The 22,784-nt window shown below is 35.1% G+C and overlaps 2 protein-coding genes across 2 annotated transcripts; one reads left to right on the forward strand and one right to left on the reverse strand.

The window, feature by feature from the left end:
• Nucleotides 1-856: 856 nt before the first annotated feature.
• LOC130187534 (protein CEBPZOS-like) lies at nt 857-4,255 on the forward strand. The gene is made up of 4 exons (XM_056405220.1): nt 857-1,017; nt 1,548-1,665; nt 2,609-2,653; nt 3,193-4,255. Exons 2-4 carry the CDS (start codon nt 1,548-1,550, stop codon nt 3,273-3,275), a joined length of 246 nt encoding a protein of 81 aa, XP_056261195.1. The 5' UTR covers nt 857-1,017; the 3' UTR covers nt 3,276-4,255.
• cebpz (CCAAT enhancer binding protein zeta) lies at nt 2,967-22,470 on the reverse strand. Its single transcript, XM_056405218.1, has 17 exons — nt 22,246-22,470; nt 20,017-21,506; nt 19,665-19,899; nt 19,289-19,460; nt 19,027-19,115; nt 17,341-17,394; nt 17,021-17,123; nt 16,793-16,852; nt 16,612-16,678; nt 15,947-16,053; nt 6,782-6,842; nt 6,153-6,352; nt 5,953-5,997; nt 4,907-5,002; nt 4,717-4,784; nt 4,366-4,447; nt 2,967-3,479 (listed from the first exon to the last, which is right to left on the reverse strand). The coding sequence occupies exons 1-17, from the start codon at nt 22,441-22,443 to the stop codon at nt 3,316-3,318; spliced, it is 3,291 nt and encodes a 1,096-aa protein (XP_056261193.1). The 5' UTR covers nt 22,444-22,470; the 3' UTR covers nt 2,967-3,315.
• Nucleotides 22,471-22,784: the final 314 nt, after the last annotated feature.

A 22,784-nucleotide genomic window follows, 5' to 3' on the forward strand; every position in this document is an offset into this window, starting at 1 on the left:
ACCACATTGTCCCACACTGACACCTCCTGGTGAGCTCCTGCCACTACAGCCAGATTAACACATACAAATCTGTGCTTTTTATTTTTTATTGACATAAAATAATAATAATAAAAAAGAGCAAAATAATAACAATAACAGTGAAAGCAGCAGGAGAACTGATGAATCTTTTTCTATATGACATCAGCAGTCCTACCTTTATAACAGATGACACACCTGTTTAAACATCAGAGACGTCTGTAATGAGATGTTTCTGCTGCTGTTTCTGTTTTAAAAGACAAAATGGTTTCTACTAAAACATCTATTGAATCAAAAGACAAGAAAACTCTATATGTTCTCTGAGTAGTTCTTCATTTCTATTGCTTTAATAGATGGCAGTTATATACGCTTACATTGTTTTAAAACCTTTTCATCGTTTCACAGAGAAAAATAACAGAAAAGTTACGAGACCTCATGTGACAAAGCAGTAAAATAAGAACTCATTCATTTTTTAAATTTATTAAATATATATTAAATATGATATACAGTATAAAAAGATAAGATTTCAATTGTTTTAAATCCTCTGAATAATTACAGATTTTTTTAATTTATTTTATTATTTATTTTATTATTATCTATTATTATTGTTATTATTATTATTGTTATTATTATTATTATTATTATTATTAATAATAATAATAATAATAATAGTAGTAGTAGTAGTGGTAGTGGTAGTAGTAGGAGTAGGAGTAGGAGTAGGAGTAGGAGTAGGAGTAGGAGTAGGAGTAGGAGTAGGAGTGTATAACTGCTATGAGAGTTACATTGAAAAAATCAATTCGTTGACATTTGTACCGACCGAGCTTCCGTACCTGTTAGCTTGTTAGCCGATAGCGTCTGTTAGCCGTTAGCATTGGTTGTACAACACAAGGACAGAGGATCGTTGGCTTCTTTGAACATTTCACGTTATATTTAACATTTCTTTTCACTACTGGAAGTTGTTTTAAGAGTCATTCAGTTGTTTTCTTTTCCTGGAACCTGAAGGTGAGTAAATTTACCGTCAGAGGAGATTACGTTTATTCACAGACACTAAGAATCTGATACGAAATGTATTAAAAATAATCCTGTTTTCCACGTTTCAAATATCGTCTCACGTCTCCTCCTGTTCAAAACCACGTATCTAATGTCGTCAGTAATGTGTCAGTGTCTTCATGACAACAACAGTTAAACTTAAAAACCAAAGTTACACCGTGTTTTACATCAAGGTTAAAACAGTGTAGGACAACAAGCTGAAGATAACTGAATCACATTCAGTCCATGAACAGAGGAAGTAAAATAAACTAAACACATGGAATAGTTTTGTATTCTTGCTTAACATGAGGCAGAAATCACTGATAGACAATTTCAGTTGATAAAAATAATAATAATATGCAGGGCTGTTTATGTTCTGTTATCTGATCTATAAACTGTCCCTATATTTCTCCAAGCCTTTCTTTAAGATGCTAGAGAACAGTGTTTTCGTCCCTGTGAGTTTAAATAAAGTTGTGTTTGAATGTGTCAATCTCTTTCTTCAGATGCCGCCCAAACCTCTGGAGCCTCTGGCCAAGAAACTGATGAAGGGGGTGATCGTCCTGGAGCTGCTGGGCGTCTTCGGGGCGTACGGCCTCTTTCAGAGGATGAACAACAGTCAAGGCATTAAACACTCTTCAACAACAGCAACAACAACAACAACAACAACAACAACAACCAGAGTCAAACACACTCAGTTTCTGTAGATTAAAGAGAACCAGGTCTTTATTTAGAGCTTCTTTCAGGAGAACAGGTCTCTGTCTTATTGACCCTGTTCTCCAGTAAATCAAAGCTCAGAGCTCTCTCCATGTTTACCTGTTGTCTTGATAAATTCAGATTATGTCCATTTCCACATTTTTATTTCCATCACGGTCACATTAGACCCACCACCCATCCCCAACAGAAATACGTTTTTATTGGCTCACTATAAACCTGAATGTGGCCGAGTGACTGAGTGATGAAGTTACACCATTGGTCGGCTGACTGTTAGTTTCCTCGTTCAAAATTAGTTTGTATGACATCATCAGGGGACATTTACAAGCAGTGTTGACAATTTTTTTACTAGATTTACGAACTTTTCAGACCCTTGAGCGACTTCTTGGACAAACCTCAGCTACTTACCAGAGTCACTTTTATTCCCCTGCAAGTGAAGCTCAGGTTTTCCCTCCACAGACACACCTCTCTATGACGACATGAATGAGCTTCTAACTTTCTCTTTGTATTTATTTACAGTAATGAACCACATTTCAGTTGCTGTTTCTAACTTGTTCCGTTGTCATGACAACCGAAACATAAAAACACGTCAGTGAGAACAGCTTTATTAAAATACTGTATGGGTCATTGCTTTATCTGCAATTTGCATAAAATCAGGTTCTTGTATGGACATGTACTTTATTTTGAATTAAACGTGCTGCTATTACATTATAATCCCCTTTAATGTTTAACTGGCCTTTGTTTGTCTATTTGAAACGCAGCCGCTGTTTGAAATGAACCAGCTTTTATCTGAGACTTTACATTCGACTGAGTGACTTTATTTATTGAAAACATCTTGTTTTATTTCCTACAGACTTCAGGAACACCATGAACAGGAGGTTTCCATCCATTCTAGAAGGTAAGAGTCGCACATGAAGATATTAATAAATACACTGATTTCAGTTTAGATTGACTGTGACAATTAAATATTTTTTTAAAAATCACACTTTTACTGACAAATCTGTCAAGTTCAGATTGCAAATAGATGGATTTACATTTCATCCTGTAGTTAAAACTGTTGTCTGAAACCAGAATCTGCTTTAACCTGCCTGGTGATCATCTGATTTTGTAAGTTTAAATTATAAACGCCCCCTCGTGTGTTTAACTAGTCAAAACTAAAAATATGGAAATGTTTATCTGTTTACAAACATTACGACTGTAAACGAACTTAATCAACATCAGGAAACAACTTTAATTTTAGTTGACACCTTAAGAGTTACAATGTATAGAAGAAAAATCTCTTGTATTGTTATTACATGGTCATCTGCAGAGAGATACAGGTAACCATGGTAACCATGACAAATGAATGTCCCATATACCAAAGTCTTTAATTTTATAAAAAACTAAACAGGGCGCCTCTTCACACTGTGATGATCCAGTGTCTCTGTTTCCTCCCAGTTTACTACCAGTCCAACGAGTGGGCGGGGGTCTACGGCGTCCGAGAGAGAGACCACGAGGCCTGGTCGGCCAAACGGGACTGAAGGAATCCGGCAGAGAAAAAGTCCACGTGAACAAAAACTTCTACTTCTTCCTCTTCTTGTTCCCGGGCGTCCTGCTTCCTGTCCTGGCTCGGCCGAACATCGTCTTCCTCTTGCTGAACGCGCTCTTCTTCCTGCGCAGCGTCTTGACGTCGCGGCCCTGGATCCAGTCGTCGCGCTGAGCCTCCCACTTCAGCTGCTTCAGACCTGCAGGGATCAGCAAGAAGCGTTATCACTGACTCTGGATCTATCAATCTGTATTAGTTATGGATCGGTATGATTGATCACGTCTCCTGTTCATACCGGCCCCGGATCCTTTTCTAACACGACTAGAATGTGAGTGAAGTTAATGAGGCTTCAGCCGTCTGAATTAACGAGGATGATTTTACCAAAGTTACAGGTTTAGTGACACTTTAAGTCCCCAAATGTAACATTTATAAACTGCAGCTGAAACTAATGATCTATTAATTGAGTAGTTGAACATCAGAAAAACAATCGGCCACTATTTTGTTCATAATTTGTCATTTTTCAAGCAAAAATACTGAAAAAATGCGAAATATTTACTTCTCAAAAGAAGATTTGCTGCTTTTCTGCATCATAATTATAAACAAAAAATTTTTGATCTTGAACTTAATGATTCATTAATTGGAAAAATATTCATAAGTTACAGCCCAAATATAAACACTTAATAAATGGTTGATAACACTCTAAATGTAGATGTAAGCAGAGTTTATGAAGTGTTTATATCAAAGGACTTGATTTAGGAGGATTTCTTCACGGTCAGTGTGGACGTACACGTGGAACGATGAGTTAATCAATAATCTATAAAAACTGAACACTGGTCATTGAATTGAAACTATGAATATAGATGTTAATTTCAGCCACATCATCATCATCTGAGTGTAAATCTATTTGTATATTGACTCAGTGATTTTCTCTGTGGAGAAGTTATTAAACAGCTGGTATCCAGCAAACTGAACAGATCCTCCGTTTGTCTCTGGTCATCTCTGCTGCTGTTTCTGTACCGCTCAGGTGTTCAAGGTTCCACTGTCGCTCAGGTGTTCAAGGTTCCACTGTCGCTCAGGTGTCTCACCTGCTTTGTCGGTGTTGGCCATGGCGTTCAGCCCGATGCTGTCAAACTTGGAGCCGGCGTTCTCGTCCAGCAGGGAGCCGAACTGAAAACAACAAACCAAGAACACAATCAGCTGAGTTTTGAGTCTAAGGTTTGACGTCTAAGGTGTTTCAGTGCAGGTAGAGCTGGAACGATACAATCTATTGATGATTGATCGGTTGTTTTAGTCACTTTTCAAGCAAAACCGTGAAAACTTGTTGCTTCCACCTTCTCAAATGAGATTCTGTTAATGTTCTTCTATGATAATAAACTTTTTAGTTTTATAACTTTATCAGACCCAGTAAACAGAGTCCGGGGAGATTTTAAGTTCACCTCTTCAGCAGAAGCAAACATGGCTGCATCTTTCTTTCCTTTCTTCTTCTTCTTCCCTGGTTTAGAACCTGTGACAAGAAATGATCAATAATAAAGGACAGTGTTTCACTGATGCAGCAGCTGGAGCTTAAAGCTTCATCATACAGGAAAAAAGAAGGAAAACTCCTTGTTGAATAAACTGAGCTCTGACCCAAAGCTCCTGAGAAGTCGAGCTCCTCTGAGGGTTTCCTCTTCCCCTTCTTGGTGGGAGGAGTGATGTCAGGAGTCTCCATCTCATCGTCTGAATCTGCAGAGGAAAATGTTTCATTTTGATTTTTCTGTGCAGGAAAAATACTAAATTCATTACCTACTGTAAAATGTATGTATGATGTTTTTAAAATTCTATTTTAAAGCTCACTTCATTTTATTTGGTAGATTTTTTGGGGGATTTTAAAATGTTTCTTTTCATATGAACATGATGAAGTTCAACATACGTTCTGTCTTTGCACTAAAACACCAACTTTTTTCAGATGTTCCACGAGAGAAAATCTGATCTGAGAAGAATCAACAACTTGAAACTGGCTCTTTCACAGTTTTTCATGGGTATTGAACTGGTGATTTTTATTTTCTTTGTGCAGAACAGATATACAGTGATCTGATGTTATGACCCGGAGGTCATTTGGAGCACGTTTCTGATGTGTAATTTGTGTGTGCTTTAATGCTGTGCTTGTGTTGTGGATATCTCTCTCTCTCTCTAGGGTTCCTGCTGAGGTAGGTAGGTGTGTAGGTGTGTGTTGGGATGCAGGTGTGCAGGTGTGCAGGGGCTGATTGGTGCCAGCCTCCAGGCTTGCAGTTTTAAGGCCGGCTTCTTCCAGCTTCTGCAGGGGCTCATCTCTTCCACTTCCAACACCCTGCCAGCCAACATGTTCTCATATTGTATATAGTTTGCTTATGTGAAAGGTCAGCCCAGGTGCCATGGGGGTGGGTAGCCGTTTTCTCCTGTTTTTGTTAGGTTAGTGGCTTGTTTTTTTGCTCCTCTTTTGTTTGAGTAGGTAAGTTTAGGTTCCTTAGTTTTAGTTACTGTTTGTTATTTTGCTGTTACACAGTGAACACAGTGACATCACCAGACGTGTGTTTTCTGCAGGTTTTACGTTAATGTAACGACCTTCAGTTCAGACGTGTCATGTTCAAAGTGTCAGAGGGATGTTACCATACAGGTGCACGTCTGAAAAGAGGCTGAAAGAAACTTGAACTCACCATCAAATGCAGCAGCATCATCATCCTCATCCTCCAGCTCTGGAACTGACACAGAAAAGAAGAGAAATAAACAGGAAGTCCTGGAACTGTAACAATGTAAATATCACCACTTTTTCAAATGTATATAAAATATGTATAAATTTCCATCTGATTAACGTGTTTCCACAAAAACTATGATTAACAGTTATTTGTTCTGTTACCTTCATCATCATCGTCGTCAAATTCCTCTCCACCTCCGTCAGGATCCATGAATGCCCCTCCTTCCTCCTCCAGCTCATCCCCGAAGTCTTCCTCGTCCATACTGCCCAGAGACACCTCCTCGTCGTCCAGGTCGTCCATGTCCGAGTCGTCTGAGTCTGAGTCCTCGGCGTCTTTCTTCCCTTTCTTATGCTTCACGTTGCTGAGAGACATCGAGGGGGAAACAGAGGAAGAAGGACATGAGATAAATAGAGGACATTAAAACATCACAGCTGGATGGAGAGATTACTTCTTTTGCCTCTAGTGGGCAAAACAAAACTGTGAGGTCAAAGGGTTTATTCATCCGTGTTAAATTTAAGGCTGAAGCTGAGAATTAATCTGCAGATTTTCCCCATAAAAGGTTCATATTTTACACTTATTTAGTGTTTTATTACAAGGAAATGTAATTATAAACCATGTCAGTGTTGAGCTCTAGTCAGGTCGTTTGAGTCTTTCTTCTGATTGGCTGACTGTGACTACTGATGGTCAGAGCTGAGCAGACGATCAGATTCAGACTAAAAACTCCTTTTGTTCAGGTATAAAACAACAGAATATAAACTGACCTGCCAGATATGAAAGAATAAAAACTCACCCTGCAAAGTCCAGATCATTGTCCACCAGGTCAGTGAAGTACGAGTCTCCCTCACAGGAATCTGTTCATAAACAAAGTCACATCCAGTTATAGTCAGAGGAATATTAAAAATATCAAATATCAGTTCACACAGGATTTCAGTTTTCATACAAAATATGTATATATATGCCTTACTATACTATGATGTTTTTGTGACATTTTTTTATGCCATATTAAACTATACTATGTTGTTTTTCCATGGCATACTATCCTCTTAAATCCTTCTATAAACTTCAATTGGTCCAGAACTCAGCTACCCGTATCATGACTCATACCCCCTCCATCCACCACATCACTCCTGTCCTCCAACAGCTCCACTTGCTACCGGTTCAGTTCCGTATTCATTTCAAAGTCCTTCTATTAACATTTAAGGCCATCCACAACCTCGCCCCCCCATATGTAAGGCAAAAAAAAAAGGTCATAATATAGTAAGCCAAAAAAAAAAAAATCATAGTATAGTAAGGCAAAAAAAAAAAAGGTCATAATATAGTAAGCCAAAAAAAAAAAAAAAAAAAAGGTCATAGTATAGTAAGAAAAAAAAAAAAAAAAGTCATAGTATAGTAAGCCAAAAAAAAAAAAAAAAGTCATAGTATAGTAAGGCAAAAAAAAACAATAAAAAAAAAGTCATAGCATAGTAAGCCAAAAAAAAGACATAGTATAGTAAGGCCAAAAAAAAAGTAAGTCATAATATAGTAAGGCAAAGAAAAAGAGAGAAAAAAACAGGTCATAGTATAGTAAGGCAAAAAAAAAAAAAAGCTCATAGTATAGTAAGGCAAAGAAAAAAAAAGTCATAGTATAGTAAGCCAAAAAAAAAATTAAAAAAAAGGTCATAGTATAGTAAGGCAAAAAAAAAAAAAAAAAGTCATAGTATAGTAAGGCAAAAAAAAAAAAAGTCATAGTATAGTAAGCCAAAAAAAAAATTAAAAAAAAGGTCATAGTATAGTAAGGCAAAAAAAAAAAAAAAAGTCATAGTATAGTAAGGCAAAAAAAAAAAAAAAAGTCATAGTATAGTAAGGCAAAATAAAAAAAAAACAAAGCTCATAGTATAGTAAGGCAAAGAAAAAAAAAGTCATAGTATAGTAAGGCAAAAAAAAACAAAAAAAAACAAAAAAAAAAAACGCTCCTAGTAAACTAAGCCAAAAAAAAAAAAAAAAAGCTCATAGTATAGTAAGGCAAAGAAAAAAGGACAAGAAAAAGTCATAGCATAGTAAGGCAAAGAAAAAAAATAAAGTCATAATATAGTAAGGCAAAGAAAAAGAGAGAAAAAAACAGGTATAGTAAGCCAAAAAAAAGACATAGTATAGTAAGGCAAAAAAAAAAAAAGTCATAGTATAGTAAGGCAAAAAAAAATAATAGTATAGTAAGGCCAAAAAAAAAGTAAGTCATAATATAGTAAGGCAAAGAAAAAGAGAGAAAAAAACAGGTCATAGTATAGTAAGGCAAAAAAAAAAAAGTCATAGTATAGTAAGGCAAAAAAAAAAAAAAAAAAAAAAAGCTCATAGTATAGTAAGGCAAAGAAAAAAAAAGTCATAGTATAGTAAGCCAAAAAAAAATTAAAAAAAAGGTCATAGTATAGTAAGGCAAAAAAAAAAAAAAAAAGTCATAGTATAGTAAGGCAAAAAAAAAAAAAATCATAGTATAGTAAGCCAAAAAAAAAATTAAAAAAAAGGTCATAGTATAGTAAGGCAAAAAAAAAAAAAAACAAAGCTCATAGTATAGTAAGGCAAAGAAAAAAAAAGTCATAGTATAGTAAGGCAAAAAAAAAAAAAAAAACGCTCCTAGTAAACTAAGCCAAAAAAAAAAAAAAAGTCATAGCATAGTAAGGCAAAGAAAAAAAATGAAGTCATAATATAGTAAGGCAAAGAAAAAAGGACAAGAAAAAGTCATAGCATAGTAAGGCAAAGAAAAAAAATAAAGTCATAATATAGTAAGGCAAAGAAAAAGAGAGAAAAAAACAGGTATAGTAAGGCAAAAAAAAAAAAAAGTCATAGTATAGTAAGGCCAAAAAAAAGTCATCGTATAGTAAGGCAAAAAAAAAAAAAAAGTCATAGTATAGTAAGGCAAAAAAAAAAAAAAAGCTCATAGTATAGTAAGGCAAAGAAAAAAAAAAGTCATAGTATAGTAAGGCAAAAAAAAAAAAAAAGTCATAATATAGTAAGGCAAAAAAAAGTCATAGTATAGTAAGGCAAAAAAACAAAAGTCATAGTATAGTAAGGCCAAAAAAATCCTGCATATCTGTCCGACCTCCTCCATGTTCCCACTCCCTCATATCCTCTTCCTCCACACACCTGTCTGTCCCCTCCGCCCGTCTCACCACCATGGGGAGTAGAGCATTCAGCCGCTCTGCTCCCCGTCTCTGGAATCTACTACCACCCCAACTCAGAAATATCGATTCATTCCCCCATTTCAAATCACAACTCAAAACACATCTGTTTAAAACTGCCTTTTCAATCTGATGCCATTTGCTCAGTCACTTTTGTATTGTTTTTATATTTCATTTTTATTGTTGCTTCTTCGCTGCACGGTGGTGCAGTGGTTAGCGCTGTCGCCTCACAGCAAGAAGGTTCCGGGTTCGAGTCCCGGCTCGGACGTGGGATCTTTCTGTGTGGAGTTTGCATGTTCTCCCCGTGCCAGTGTGGGTTCTCTCCGGGTATTCCGGCTTCCTCCCACAGTCCAGAGACATGCAAATGGGGACTAGGCTGATTGAATACTCTAAATTGACCATAGGTGTGGCTGTGAGTGTGAATGGTTGTCTGTCTCTATGTGTTTGCCCTGCGATGGACTGGCGACCTGTCCAGGCCTCTCGCCCGAAAAGATGCTGGGATAGGCTCCAGCCCCCCCGCGACCCTACTAGAGGATAAGCGGTAGAAAATGAATGGATGGATGTTGCTTCTTCTTAATGTGTTTTTAATCTCAATTTGTATAACTCTGTATAGTGTCCTTGAGTGCCAAGAAAGGCACCTTTAAATAAAATGTATTATTATTATTTATTATGTTTTTTGGACATGCTATGGAATACCTGCGGCCTGTTTAAACTGTCACCTCATTTAAATCAGGTCTTACAACATTACCATTTGCTGCAGCTTACCACTAAATTACATAATTATATATTACATATTATAATATCTTATGTCTTATCTTGAAGTACTCGTTTTCTAGTTTTAGTTTTTGTATTTAATGTGTTCTTTATGCAATTTCTGTCTGTTTTATGCAATGTCTTTAATATGCAATGTATATCGTTTTAATGTCTTATCACTGCAGAACCTCTTGTAAACGCTGTTATATGTATTGATGTAAGTGGTTGGTTAATAAATTCAGACAAAAGGACCTGGTGTGTGTGTGCGCGTTATTAAGGTTTTTTTTGACAATCTATGCTAAACATTATTTATACCTTACTATACTATGACCTTATATACTGTTGACTTTTTATGCCTTACCACACTATTACATTTCTATGACATATATACACAAATGCATACATACTAGCACACATACAGAAAATACGTACATACAGACTATCATACATACATACTACAATATGTCATAAAATGTTCTAGTATCGAAAGGCATTAAGACATACTTAACTATTATATCTTTATGACATACAAACATAAATCAATACATACATAATACCATATATACATACAGACGACCATATATACTTGCATACATCAATGCAGACTTCCACACATCATACATAATAAGACACATACATACATACTAACATGCTTGCTATAGTATGTCAAAAAACGTCAAGGCAAAAAAAGTCATGGTATAGTAAGGCATCAATAATGTCAAAAAACATAGTATAGTAAGGTGCCAAAAACGTAAAAAAAGTCATAGTATAGTAAGGCAGAAAAAAAAAAGGTCATAGTATAGTAAAGTAAAAAAATCATAAAAATATATATCATTATTATAGTCAGTAATAAAGTGTTAAAGTATAGCATGTGATAAAAATATCAGAAAAAAAGTCATAGTATAGTAAGGCAAATAAAAAAAGAAAAACAGTCATAGTATAGTAAGGCCAAAAAAAAAGTCAATATAATAAGGCAAAAAAAAAAAGTCATAATATAGTAAGGCAAAGAAAAAGAGAAAAAAAAAATCATAGTATAGTAAGGCAAAGAAAAAAAAAAAAAAAGGTCATAGTATAGTAAGACAAAAAAAAAAAGTCATAGTATAGTAAAGTAAAAAAATCATAAAAAACATCATAGTATAGTTAGTAATAAAGTGTTAAAGTATAGTATGTGATCAAAATGTCAGAAAAAAAGTCATAGTATAGTAAGGCAAAGAAAAAGAAAAAAAAAGTCATAGTATAGTAAGGCAAAAAAAAAAAAAAAAGTCATAGTATAGTAAGGCAAAAAAAAAAAAAGTCATAGTATAGTAAGGCAAAAAAAAAAAAAGTCATAGTATAGTAAGGCAAAAAAAAAAACAAAAAAAAAAAAACGCTCCTAGTAAACTAAGCCAAAAAAAAAAAAATAAAGCTCATAGTATAGTAAGGCAAAGAAAAAAGGACAAGAAAAAGTCATAGCATAGTAAGGCAAAAAAAAAAAAAAAAGGTAATAGTATAGTAAGGCAAAGAAAAAGAGAGAAAAAAAGGTCATAGTATAGTAAGGCAAAAAAAAAAAAAGGTCATAGTATAGTAAGGCAAAGAAAAAGAGAGGAAAAAAAGGTCATAGTCTAGTAAGGAAAAAAAAAGTAAAAAAAAAAAAGGTCATAGTATATGAAGCGAAAAAAAAAAAGTCATAGTATAGTAAGGCAAAAAAAAAAAAATCATAGTATAGTAAGGCAAAAAAAAAAAAAAAAAAAATTCATAGTATAGTAAGCCAAAAAAACATAAAAGGTCATAGTATAGTAAGGCAAAAAAAAGGCATAGTATAGTAAGGCAAAGAAAAAAAGTCATAGTATAGTAAGGCAAAAAAAAAGTCAATATAGTAAGGCAAAAAAAAAAAGTCATAGTATAGTAAGGCAAAAAAAAAACAAAGTCATAGTATAGTAAGGCAAAGAAAAAAAAAGTCATAGTATAGTAAGGCAAAAAAAAAAAAGTCATAGTATAGTAAGGCAAAAAAAAAAAAAAAAACGCTCCTAGTAAACTAAGCCAAAAAAAAAAAAAAAAGCTCATAGTATAGTAAGGCAAAGAAAAAAAGACAAAAAAAAGTCATAGTATAGTAAGGCAAAAAAAAAAAAAAAGGTCATAGTCTAGTAAGGAAAAAAAAAGTAAAAAAAAAAAAGGTCATAGTATATGAAGCCAAAAAAAAAAAAAAAGGTCATAGTATAGTAAGGCAAAAAAAAAAAAAATCATAGTATAGTAAGCAAAAAAAAAAAAACAAAAAAAAGTCATAGTATAGTAAAGTAAGGCAAAAAAAAAAAAAAAAGGTCATAGTATAGTAAGGCAAAAAAAAAAAAAAAATCATAGTATAGTAAGGCAAAAAAAAAAAAAAGTCATAGTATAGTAAGGCAAAAAAAAAAAAGCTCATAGTATAGTAAGGCAAAAAAAAAAAAAAAAAAATTCATAGTATAGTAAGGCAAAAAAAAAAAAAGTCATAGTATAGTAAGGCAAAAAAAAAAGGTCATAGTAAAGTAAGGCAAAGAAAAATAGAAAAAAAAAATCATAGTATAGTAAGGTGAAAAACAAAAAGTCATAGTATAGTAAGGCAAAAAAAAAAAAGTCATAGTATAGTAAGGCAAAAAAAAAAAAAAAAAAAAGTCATAGTATAGTAAGGCAAAAAAAAAAACAAAAAAAAACGCTCCTAGTAAACTAAGCCAAAAAAAAAAAAAATAAAGCTCATAGTATAATAAGGCAAAGAAAAAAGGACAAGAAAAAGTCATAGCATAGTAAGGCAAAAAAAAAAAAAAAAGGTCATAGTAAAGTAAGGCAAAGAAAAATAGAAAAAAAAAAATCATAGTATAGTAAGGTGAAAAAAAAAAAGTCATAGTATAGTAAGGCAAAAAAAAAAAAAGTCATAGTATAGTAAGGCAAAAAAAAAAAAAAAAAAATTCATAGTATAGTAAGCCAAAAAAACATAAAAGGTCATAGTATAGTAAGGCAAAAAAAAAGGCATAGTATAGTAAGGCAAAGAAAAAAAGTCATAGTATAGTAAGGCAAAAAAAAAGTCAATATAGTAAGGCAAAAAAAAAAAGTCATAGTATAGTAAGGCAAAAAAAAAACAAAGTCATAGTATAGTAAGGCAAAGAAAAAAAAAGTCATAGTATAGTAAGCCAAAAAAAAAAAAAAAAAGGTCATAGTATAGTAAGGCAAAAAAAAAAAAAAATCATAGTATAGTAAGGCAAAAAAAAAAAAAAGTCATAGTATAGTAAGGCAAAAAAAAAAAGCTCATAGTATAGTAAGGCAAAAAAAAAAAAAAAAATTCATAGTATAGTAAGGCAAAAAAAAAAAAAAGTCATAGTATAGTAAGGCAAAGAAAAAAAAAAAAAAGTCATAGTATAGTAAGGTGAAAAAAAAAAAGTCATAATATAGTAAGGCAAAGAAAAATAGAAAAAAAAAAATCATAGTATAGTAAGGTGAAAAACAAAAAGTCATAGTATAGTAAGGCAAAAAAAAAAAAGTCATAGTATAGTAAGGCAAAAAAAAAAAAAAAAAAAAGTCATAGTATAGTAAGGCAAAAAAAAAAACAAAAAAAAGTCATAGTATAGTAAGGCAAAAAAAAAAAAAAAAAACAAAAAAAAACGCTCCTAGTAAACTAAGCCAAAAAAAAAAAAATAAAGCTCATAGTATAATAAGGCAAAGAAAAAAGGACAAGAAAAAGTCATAGCATAGTAAGGCAAAAAAAAAAAAAAAAGTCATAGTAAAGTAAGGCAAAGAAAAATAGAAAAAAAAAAATCATAGTATAGTAAGGTGAAAAAAAAAAAGTCATAGTATAGTAAGGCAAAAAAAAAAAAAGTCATAGTATAGTAAGGCAAAAAAAAAAAAAAAAAATTCATAGTATAGTAAGCCAAAAAAACATAAAAGGTCATAGTATAGTAAGGCAAAAAAAAAGGCATAGTATAGTAAGGCAAAGAAAAAAAGTCATAGTATAGTAAGGCAAAAAAAAAAGTCAATATAGTAAGGCAAAAAAAAAAAAGTCATAGTATAGTAAGGAAAAAAAAAAAAAAAGTCATAGTATAGTAAGGCAAAGAAAAAAAAAGTCATAGTATAGTAAGGCAAAAAAAAAAAAAGTCATAGTATAGTAAGGCAAAAAAAAAAAAAAAAAAAACGCTCCTAGTAAACTAAGCCAAAAAAAAAAAAAAAAGCTCATAGTATAGTAAGGCAAAGAAAAAAAGACAAAAAAAAGTCATAGTATAGTAAGGCAAAAAAAAAAAAAAAAGGTCATAGTATAGTAAGGCAAAAAAAAAAAAAAAGGTCATAGTCTAGTAAGGAAAAAAAAAGTAAAAAAAAAAAGGTCATAGTATATGAAGCCAAAAAAAAAAAAAAAGGTCATAGTATAGTAAGGCAAAAAAAAAAAAAATCATAGTATAGTAAGGCAAAAAAAAAAAAAAAAAAAAAAAAGTCATAGTATAGTAAGCCAAAAAAAAAAAAAAAAGGTCATAGTATAGTAAGGCAAAAAAAAAAAAAAAATCATAGTATAGTAAGGCAAAAAAAAAAAAAAGTCATAGTATAGTAAGGCAAAAAAAAAAAGCTCATAGTATAGTAAGGCAAAAAAAAAAAAAAAAAAAATTCATAGTATAGTAAGGCAAAAAAAAAATTCATAGTATAGTAAGGCAAAAAAAAAAAAAAAGGTCATAGTCTAGTAAGGAAAAAAAAAGTAAAAAAAAAAAGGTCATAGTATAGTAAGGCAAAAAAAAAAAAATCATAATATAGTAAGGCAAAAAAAAAAGTCATAGTATAGTAAGCCAAAAAAAAAAAAAAAAGGTCATAGTATAGTAAGGCAAAAAAAAAAAAAAATCATAGTATAGTAAGGCAAAAAAAAAAAAAAGTCATAGTATAGTAAGGCAAAAAAAAAAAGCTCATAGTATAGTAAGGCAAAAAAAAAAAAAAAAAATTCATAGTATAGTAAGGCAAAAAAAAAAATTCATAGTATAGTAAGGCAAAAAAAAAAAAAAGTCATAGTATAGTAAGGCAAAAAAAAAAGGTCATAGTAAAGTAAGGCAAAGAAAAATAGAAAAAAAAAAATCATAGTATAGTAAGGTGAAAAAAAAAAAGTCATAGTATAGTAAGGCAAAAAAAAAAAAAGTCATAGTATAGTAAGGCAAAAAAAAAAAAAAGTCATAGTATAGTAAGGCAAAAAAAAAAAAAAAAAAAAAAGTCATAGTATAGTAAGGCAAAAAAAAAAAGGTCATAGTAAAGTAAGGCAAAGAAAAATAGAAAAAAAAAATCATAGTATAGTAAGGTGAAAAAAAAAAAGTCATAGTATAGTAAGGCAAAAAAAAAAGTCATAGTATAGTAAGGCAAAAAAAAAAAAAAGTCATAGTATAGTAAGGCAAAGAAAAAAAAATTCATAGTATAGTAAGGCAAAGAAAAAAAAAATTCATAGTATAGTAAGGCAAAAAAAAAAAAGTCATAGTATAGTAAGGGAAAAAAAAAAAGTCATAGTATAGTAAGGCAAAAAAAAAAGTCATAGTATAGTAAGGCAAAAAAAAAAAAGTCATAGTATAGTAAGGTGAAGAAAAAAAAAGTCATAGTATAGTAAGGCAAAAAAAAAAGTCATAGTATAGTAAGGCAAAGAAAAAAAGAAAAAAAGTCATAGTATTGTAAGGCAAAAAAAACGTCAATATAGTCATAGTATAGTAAGGCAAAAAAAACGTCAATATAGTCATAGTATAGTAAGGCAAAAAAAACGTCAATATAGTAAGGCAAAAAAAAAACAAAGTCATAGTATAGTAAGGCAAAAAAAAAAAAAGTCATAGTATAGTAAGGCAAAAAAAAAAAAAGTCATAATATAGTAAGGCAAAAAAAATAAAAAGTCATAGTATAGTAAGGCAAAGAAAAAAAAAAGTCAGTATAGTAAGGCAAAAAAAGAAAAAAAAAGGTCATAGTATAGTCAGTAATAAAGTGTTAAAGTAGTATGTGATAAAAATGTCAGAAAAAATGTCATAGTATAGTATGTCTAAACTATGCCATTTTTTTCTGACATACTGCACTGACATGCGACTCTTAAAAAGAAAACTTACCGAGTATTTTCTCAAACTCGTCGTCGTCCACATCCTCCACGCTCTCATTATCGCCGTCTCCTCGCGGCCGCTGAACCTTCTTCTCCTGCTGACGTTTCTTGAAGAAGCTGTTGAGAAAATAAAAGATTACAAATTACAACAACAATAATAATAAGAACGGAAATAAACAAAACTGACACAAGACATTATTTTCAAAAATCTGAGCAAATACACGACAGAGCATCCGACACTAAAAGCTCCTTACTATGTTTTGTTTGTGGTGCTTTGATGAGGAAGAGGATTGTATTAATTAGTGGTAATTCTGTGTCTGTTTTTAATATAACCTGGGATAAAATTATAATCTATTTCAGTAACAAAAATAAAAAAGGCTCAAAACAAATTCAAGAAACAGCCTGTAAATGATTAAACAAAGCAAATAAAAATGTAAAACAGACGTAAAAATATCAATAATCAATAAAATCAAATCAATAATTATCAATACTCTACATCCTTGTGATTCTGTAATGAGCACATAATCAATTTTTCTGCCAAATGAACAAGAAACCTGTTGATAGAAATTTCCAGCTGCTGTGTTCTAATGATTTTTACATTTAATTTAACTTGAGAAATAAAATCTACAATTGATCGATCTTTTCTCTAAAGAAAAGAAAAGGTTTCTCACTCACCGATAGAAGAAGATTTCATCGACAGGGATCTGACTCTCCTCTTTAGACAGAAACTCCTCACAGTTCACTGACAAGAAAGTCGGAATCGATCACATCACTTACACAGCAACAGTCGGATCAATTTCTTTAACACAAACCTTCAAAAACAAGAGGAGAGAAGTGGAATTCTAGTTGAACTCACCTGGTAAAGAGTCGACAGGTAACCTCTGTTTTGGCCTCAACGCTGCAGCATCTGTGTTTTCTGAGAAATTTACATTAAATTTAAATTATTCCAAGCTTTGATTTAATTTTCATCTATTTAATGATTGTGTTTCTAGATGTGTCGGATGTTGAAATTATTCTGTAGCTGAACACTGATAAAACCAACAGTCGCCAATAAAATCACGAATAATAAATAATAATTTCTTACGTTTTCCCTTCAGCTGTTTGGGGTTTCTGAAGACGAATCGATCCAGGAAGCGGATCAGGGTGAAGTCCTGCAGAGGGTCACCGGAGTATTGGATGAAGCCTCCCTGTGGAAACAAAGATTAACACTAAGGAACAAGCAGCACAGAGCATCAGGCAGCAGCAGTGAATACTTGGTTTATATATATATATAGATATATATATATATATATATATATAAATAATATGACACCAAACACCTGAGACACAAGGTAAATGTTACTGATGCTCTTGTAATAAATAAAGAACAGTTTGACTTTCAGTATAAGAGATATTCACTTTTACCTGCAGGATTGTTTTTGCAAACAGCGACACTGAGGGATGGAAGTGCAGAGTGAGCTGCAAACACACAAACAGAAAGGTTCAGAAACTTGTCAACAATTGCCAGTGAACAAAATTTCAGCCTCTATTTTCCATTCTAGTGAGAAACATTAACAATAACTCAATAATCTATTTGTGAGTCCACACTATCATTTTAGGGTTTTTATTTTTTGCAAACATTTTGTTTTGACACTTTATTCTTATAAATATAAATGTATTTTAATGAAATCAAATTAATTAAATCAATATCAAAACAAGAAAAAGAAAATTAATTTAAAATATTTTTGATTTTAAAATTTTAATAATTTCAATATTTCATTTTTAACACTGACACACATGGATATTTATGGGTTTAAAAAAATCTGATGATACTCAGGCCAACAGTAAAAAAACAACATAAACACATTTGACAGTGTAAAAACCGACCTGTCAGCGCCCTCTGCTGGACAAACTAGGTAATGGACAATGTTCTGTTCACTTTACTGTTTCTTATCAGCTGCCGTACAAACTGATACGATACATGTAGAGTAAAGTGATACAGACTGAGACTCCTGCTCTCATCTGAACTGAAACTTCTAAACAAAAAATAATGAATAAATAAATAATAAATTCTTGTTATTCCTATTTATTGTTTTATCTACATATACTGCCTGGCCAAAAAAAAGTTGCCACCTGGATTTAACTAAGCAAATAGGTACGAGCCTCCTATTGGATAATTACTGCATGGGTGATTATCTTTCAGCTGGCAACAAGTTATTTAACCCCAACTGGTGCAATGAGTTGCTTCTCATTTCTTAAACAACCATGTTGAAAGACAAATCCCGTGGTCGTGGAAAAGATGTTTGAGACGGGTCAAATCACTGGCATGCATCAAGCAGAGAAAACATCTAAGGAGATTCCATCAATGGATTTTTTTCTTCCCTGATGGCACGAGTATATTCCAAGATGACAAAGCCAGGATTCATCAGGCTCAGATTGTGAAAGAGTGGTTCAGGGAACATGAGACATCATTTTCACACATGGATCGGCCACCACAGAGTCCAGACTTTAACCCCGTTGAGACTCTTTGGGATGTGCTGGAGAAGGCTTTGCACAGCGGTCAGACTCTACCATCATCAATGCAAGATCTTGGTGAAAAATGAATGCAACACTGGACGGAAATAAATCTTGTGACATTGCAGAAGCTTATCGAAACAATGCCCCAGCAAATGCGAGTCGTAATCGCAGCTAGAGGCGGTCCAACGAAATATTAGAGTGTGTGACCTTTTTTTTTGGTGGCGACTTTTTTTTGGCCAGGCAGTGTATTATCTCGTTATAATTTTATTTTCTCCCCTCCATGTTCATCTTCTCTCATGTCTGTAAAGCACTCTGTAAACTTGTTTTTGTTCTGTAAACATAAACAAAGATTTATTATTGTTGTTGTAATATTATAATAGGAATATTCATTTATTGCAGCATCTAACTACATGCTTTTATTTTGGCGATGTCTCTTGTAAAACATGTCATTCACCCTCTTAACAGTAAAATAATCTGTAATGAATCAGTCTTCTTCAGACCGGCCCGATCCCACCAGAATAAAAGCTTCATCTACGAGTCGCTGTCTTTGTGTTTGTTGTGATTTGTTTGTTTGTTTGTTTGTTTGTGTCTCACCCTCTGCAGCTCCCATAACGTGGAGTGGTCGGCGCCGCAGAATAACGGGTTTCTGTGCAGCGGGTCGTAGCTCTGCAGGCTGTTCCCTCCTGCAGGTAAACAGGAAGCAAAATAAATCAGTATTAAACCACAACAACAACAACAACAACAACAACAACAACAACAACAACAACAACAACAACGACAACAACGACAACATGGAACATGGGACGTGGCTGCGTAGTTTTTCTGCTCGTATCTGTTGTTTGAAATGTAAACAGACCTTCCAGGTTCTGGTGATGTACCCATGATGCCGTGGGTTTGGGCCCCTCTGCCTCTGCACTTGTTCCTTCCTCCAGTTTGTCAGCATCCACAAAGCGCTCCTCTTCATCATCATCATCATCATCATCCTCCTTCTCTTCAGCGAGATCTTTGAACTCCTCCTCCTCTCCACCCTGACGAACAGGAACGTTAGAAACAAACTTTAACTGTACAGATTTTTAAAACGGGGAGTATGAGGAGATTATTAGTTTGTTTTAACAACATTTAAGACAAAAAATAAAAACTGATGACAATAATAGTGAAGTATAATTACTGTGTCTTAATAAAATAAAACACAATAACTTTTCCTCATGGATTTCTTGGTGCAGTTTTCTTACCCCGTCCTCCTGCAGCAGCAGCAGCTTCAGGCCCGGTTTGGCCTTCATGACCTCCGACACCAGGAAGAGCGCTCCGCAGCCGAAGCTGGCGTTCTGCTCGGCGCTGACCTGCAGCAGACGCTTCACGAAGGCTTTGACGCGCCGCAGCACGATGTCGGCCTTCAGCGACTTGTACAGCAGGTTGAGGAACATGCTCTGTCTGGAGGACGACGACAGACCGGGGTCCAACAACTTCCTGCGAAGAAGAAGAAGAAGAAGAAGAAGAAGAAAAGTCACCCTCAAATCCAGTTTCCTTCAGTTTGAGCTCGTTTGACAGGAAGACTTGTATATTTGTGTGGTGAGGTGGCGTTACCTGTACAGAGCCACGTAGTATCGGTCGGAGATGGTCTGCTGGGAGTCCATCACCTGGAACAGCAGCATGAGCGCCTGCACGGCCGTGTTGAACTTCACCAGATGAACCACTTTGAACAGCGTGTCCAGCTGCTCCTTCACCTTCTCGTCCCCGGCGGTGGCGTAGGGATACGCCCTGTTCACGCCCGACAGCAGCACGCTCAGCATCTTCGACTCGATGTCCTTCTTCTTGACGCAGGCGCGGAAGAAGGAGAAGTAGATGGTGATGAGCTTGGCGGCGAGCTCGGCCTCGCTGTGGCTCAGCATCACCTGGCTGAGGAAGCAGACGGCGTAGTACTGCGCCTTCGCGCTGATGTTGGGCCGGAACATGAGCCGCTCCACCTCGCAGCACACCACCGCCTTCATGTTGGGGTGTTTGTGCAGCAGCGTCTCCAGCAGGTACGACGCCTTCGCCGCCGTCTTGTACTCGGGGTCTCCCAGCTTGTTGACCACCTGGATGAGCAGCGCTCTCTCCTGCTCCGGGCGGGTGCACAGCAGCTCGTGGGCGGTGGCCAGCGCCTTCGCCTTGGTCGCCGGCACCGTGTCGTGAGCCACCACGTCCAGAGCCGCCACGAACTCTGCCATGTGGTGCTTCAGCTGGTGCTCAAAGTACCAGAGGACGAGGCGGCGGTCACGGGCGTCGCGGTTGCCGCTGGCCTTCTCCTCCAGCTGATCGAACGGGTGCTGGGCGAAGGGGCGGAGCTTCCTGTTCTCCGGCAGCAGGTTGGACAGCAGCAGCTCTCGCAGCGTGTCCAGCGCCATCAGACCCATGCGCCGGCTGCCCTTCTTCTTCACCATGGACACCAGGTTCTCCACGTGCTCCAGCGTGTGCACCGGAGCGTCCTGGATTAGAACCGTCATGGCCGCCATCCTGTCTGCCAGAACGCCGGAGGACACGACCGTCTTCATCCAGGACGAGTTGGCTCCTTTCTGCAGGGTCTTCTTGCTCTTGTAGAGCTCCACCTCGGCCTCAAACAGCCGCTGGGCCAGCGTCTTGTACTGGGACACCAGTTGGGGATCCTGCGGCGCCGACGATCCCTCGGCGGTGTATTCCAGGTCGAACCACTTCCCTCCAGGTTTGATGAGCAGCACCTGCCGCTGCTGAAACTCAAACACGTTAGCGTTCTGTTTGGCCTTTTTCCCGGCGGTTACCTGACCGTCTTTATTCTTCTTGTTCGTCTGTTTGTTCTCCGCCGTCTGGTTGTTGTTTGCTCGTTCTTCTGCTGAAGCTTTCTTGGCTTTGACCTTCTTACTTTCCTTCTCGCCAGATTCTCCAGCGCCCTCGCCCTCCGGCTCGTCTGCAATGACCTGCTGTCCGGCCAACGCCCTGATGCCCAGTTTGGTGATGAAATTCTCCAGCTCGCCCTCCTCCAGATCGTCTATGGCGCCTTTCTTCCCTCCATCGACGATCTCGTTGGAGTCGTCCAGACCGGCGAGGAAGATGTAGTCGGCCTACGCACAGAGAGAAGAAGAGCACAGGAAATCATTAGATGGATTAATAAACTCTGGAAGAGTGAGACTCTAGAACAGACACCTGAACATTACATTAGAATTATTATGACAAATGATTCAATCCCATTACCTTGTCAGAGTTTCATCAACATTTCAGTAAGATTTAGATTATAAACACTGAATTAATTAACCTGTCAACTTAATAAAGACTTTTGAAGACGTCACCTTTGGCTTTAAGGAATTGAGGTGGGCATTTTTCCCTGTTTTCGCACATTCCAAATAATAAATAATATGCAGTTTCAACCAACCTAAATCAGTTTCTGCATCAGATTACTTTTAATCATCTATTATGCAAAAACACTTTCTGCTTCCAGCTTCTCAAATATAAATGCTGCTTTTCTCTGATCAATATTGTTGAATCAGTTAATATAAATTAAGTATCAAAATACTTCCTAGTTGCAGCCCTTGTCATGTTGTCATTATTATGGATGAAAACGTCCATGCGGGAATTTCAATTAAATAATCCCAATTACATTTCAAAAAAACAACTTAACTTCATGTTTTTATGCAAATTGCTTTAAAAATATTCGAATTATCAGCCACAAAAATGTAAATAAACTGCACTCCAGACATTTAAAACAGTGTGTAAAGTGTGTGGATGTGTGTTAACCGTCCAAAACACCCAGGTTAAATCAGAAAATAACCCTGTGTCGTTCTGAATGCAGAGGTTTCATCTCACCTGAGTTCCTCCGAGCCGTAAAACCTCCTCCAGACTGAACTCTTCTTCGTCTTTCTTCGCTCTGCCTTCACCTTCATCAGCGGCTGGTTCTTCATCCTCCTCTCCGCCGCTGTTTTCAGCCTCCGGCTCATTTTCTTCGGGCTGAAAAGTCACTTTCGTGGCTTTGGATTTCTTGCGGTGCTTGTTTTTCGCTGCCATGCTTGCTACAGCGTGAGGAGCGTGACCCGGATCAAGAAGGCGACGTCACGTCAGCGTTTCCGAAAACGTCCCGTCATTTTCCGTACGTAACATTTTTATTTTATTTTAAATTACAATATGAATAGAGAAATTTATGCAGAATATTTTCCACGTTTGGTTTCATTTTAGTTTTAATGTTGGCAACTCGAAGAAACAGGCAAAAGTTCAGATTCAATCACATTTATTCTCCATACAACGTCACCCAGTCCATCCAATCAGAGGGTTTGTTGTTCCCGGATAGCGTCAAGTTAGCCGTTATAAGACTAAATGTTACAGGAAACGATCGAAATTTGTTTTCACAA

The sequence above is a fragment of the Seriola aureovittata genome, chromosome 19 (genome assembly GCF_021018895.1).
Source record: "Seriola aureovittata isolate HTS-2021-v1 ecotype China chromosome 19, ASM2101889v1, whole genome shotgun sequence".
NCBI lineage: Eukaryota > Metazoa > Chordata > Actinopteri > Carangiformes > Carangidae > Seriola > Seriola aureovittata.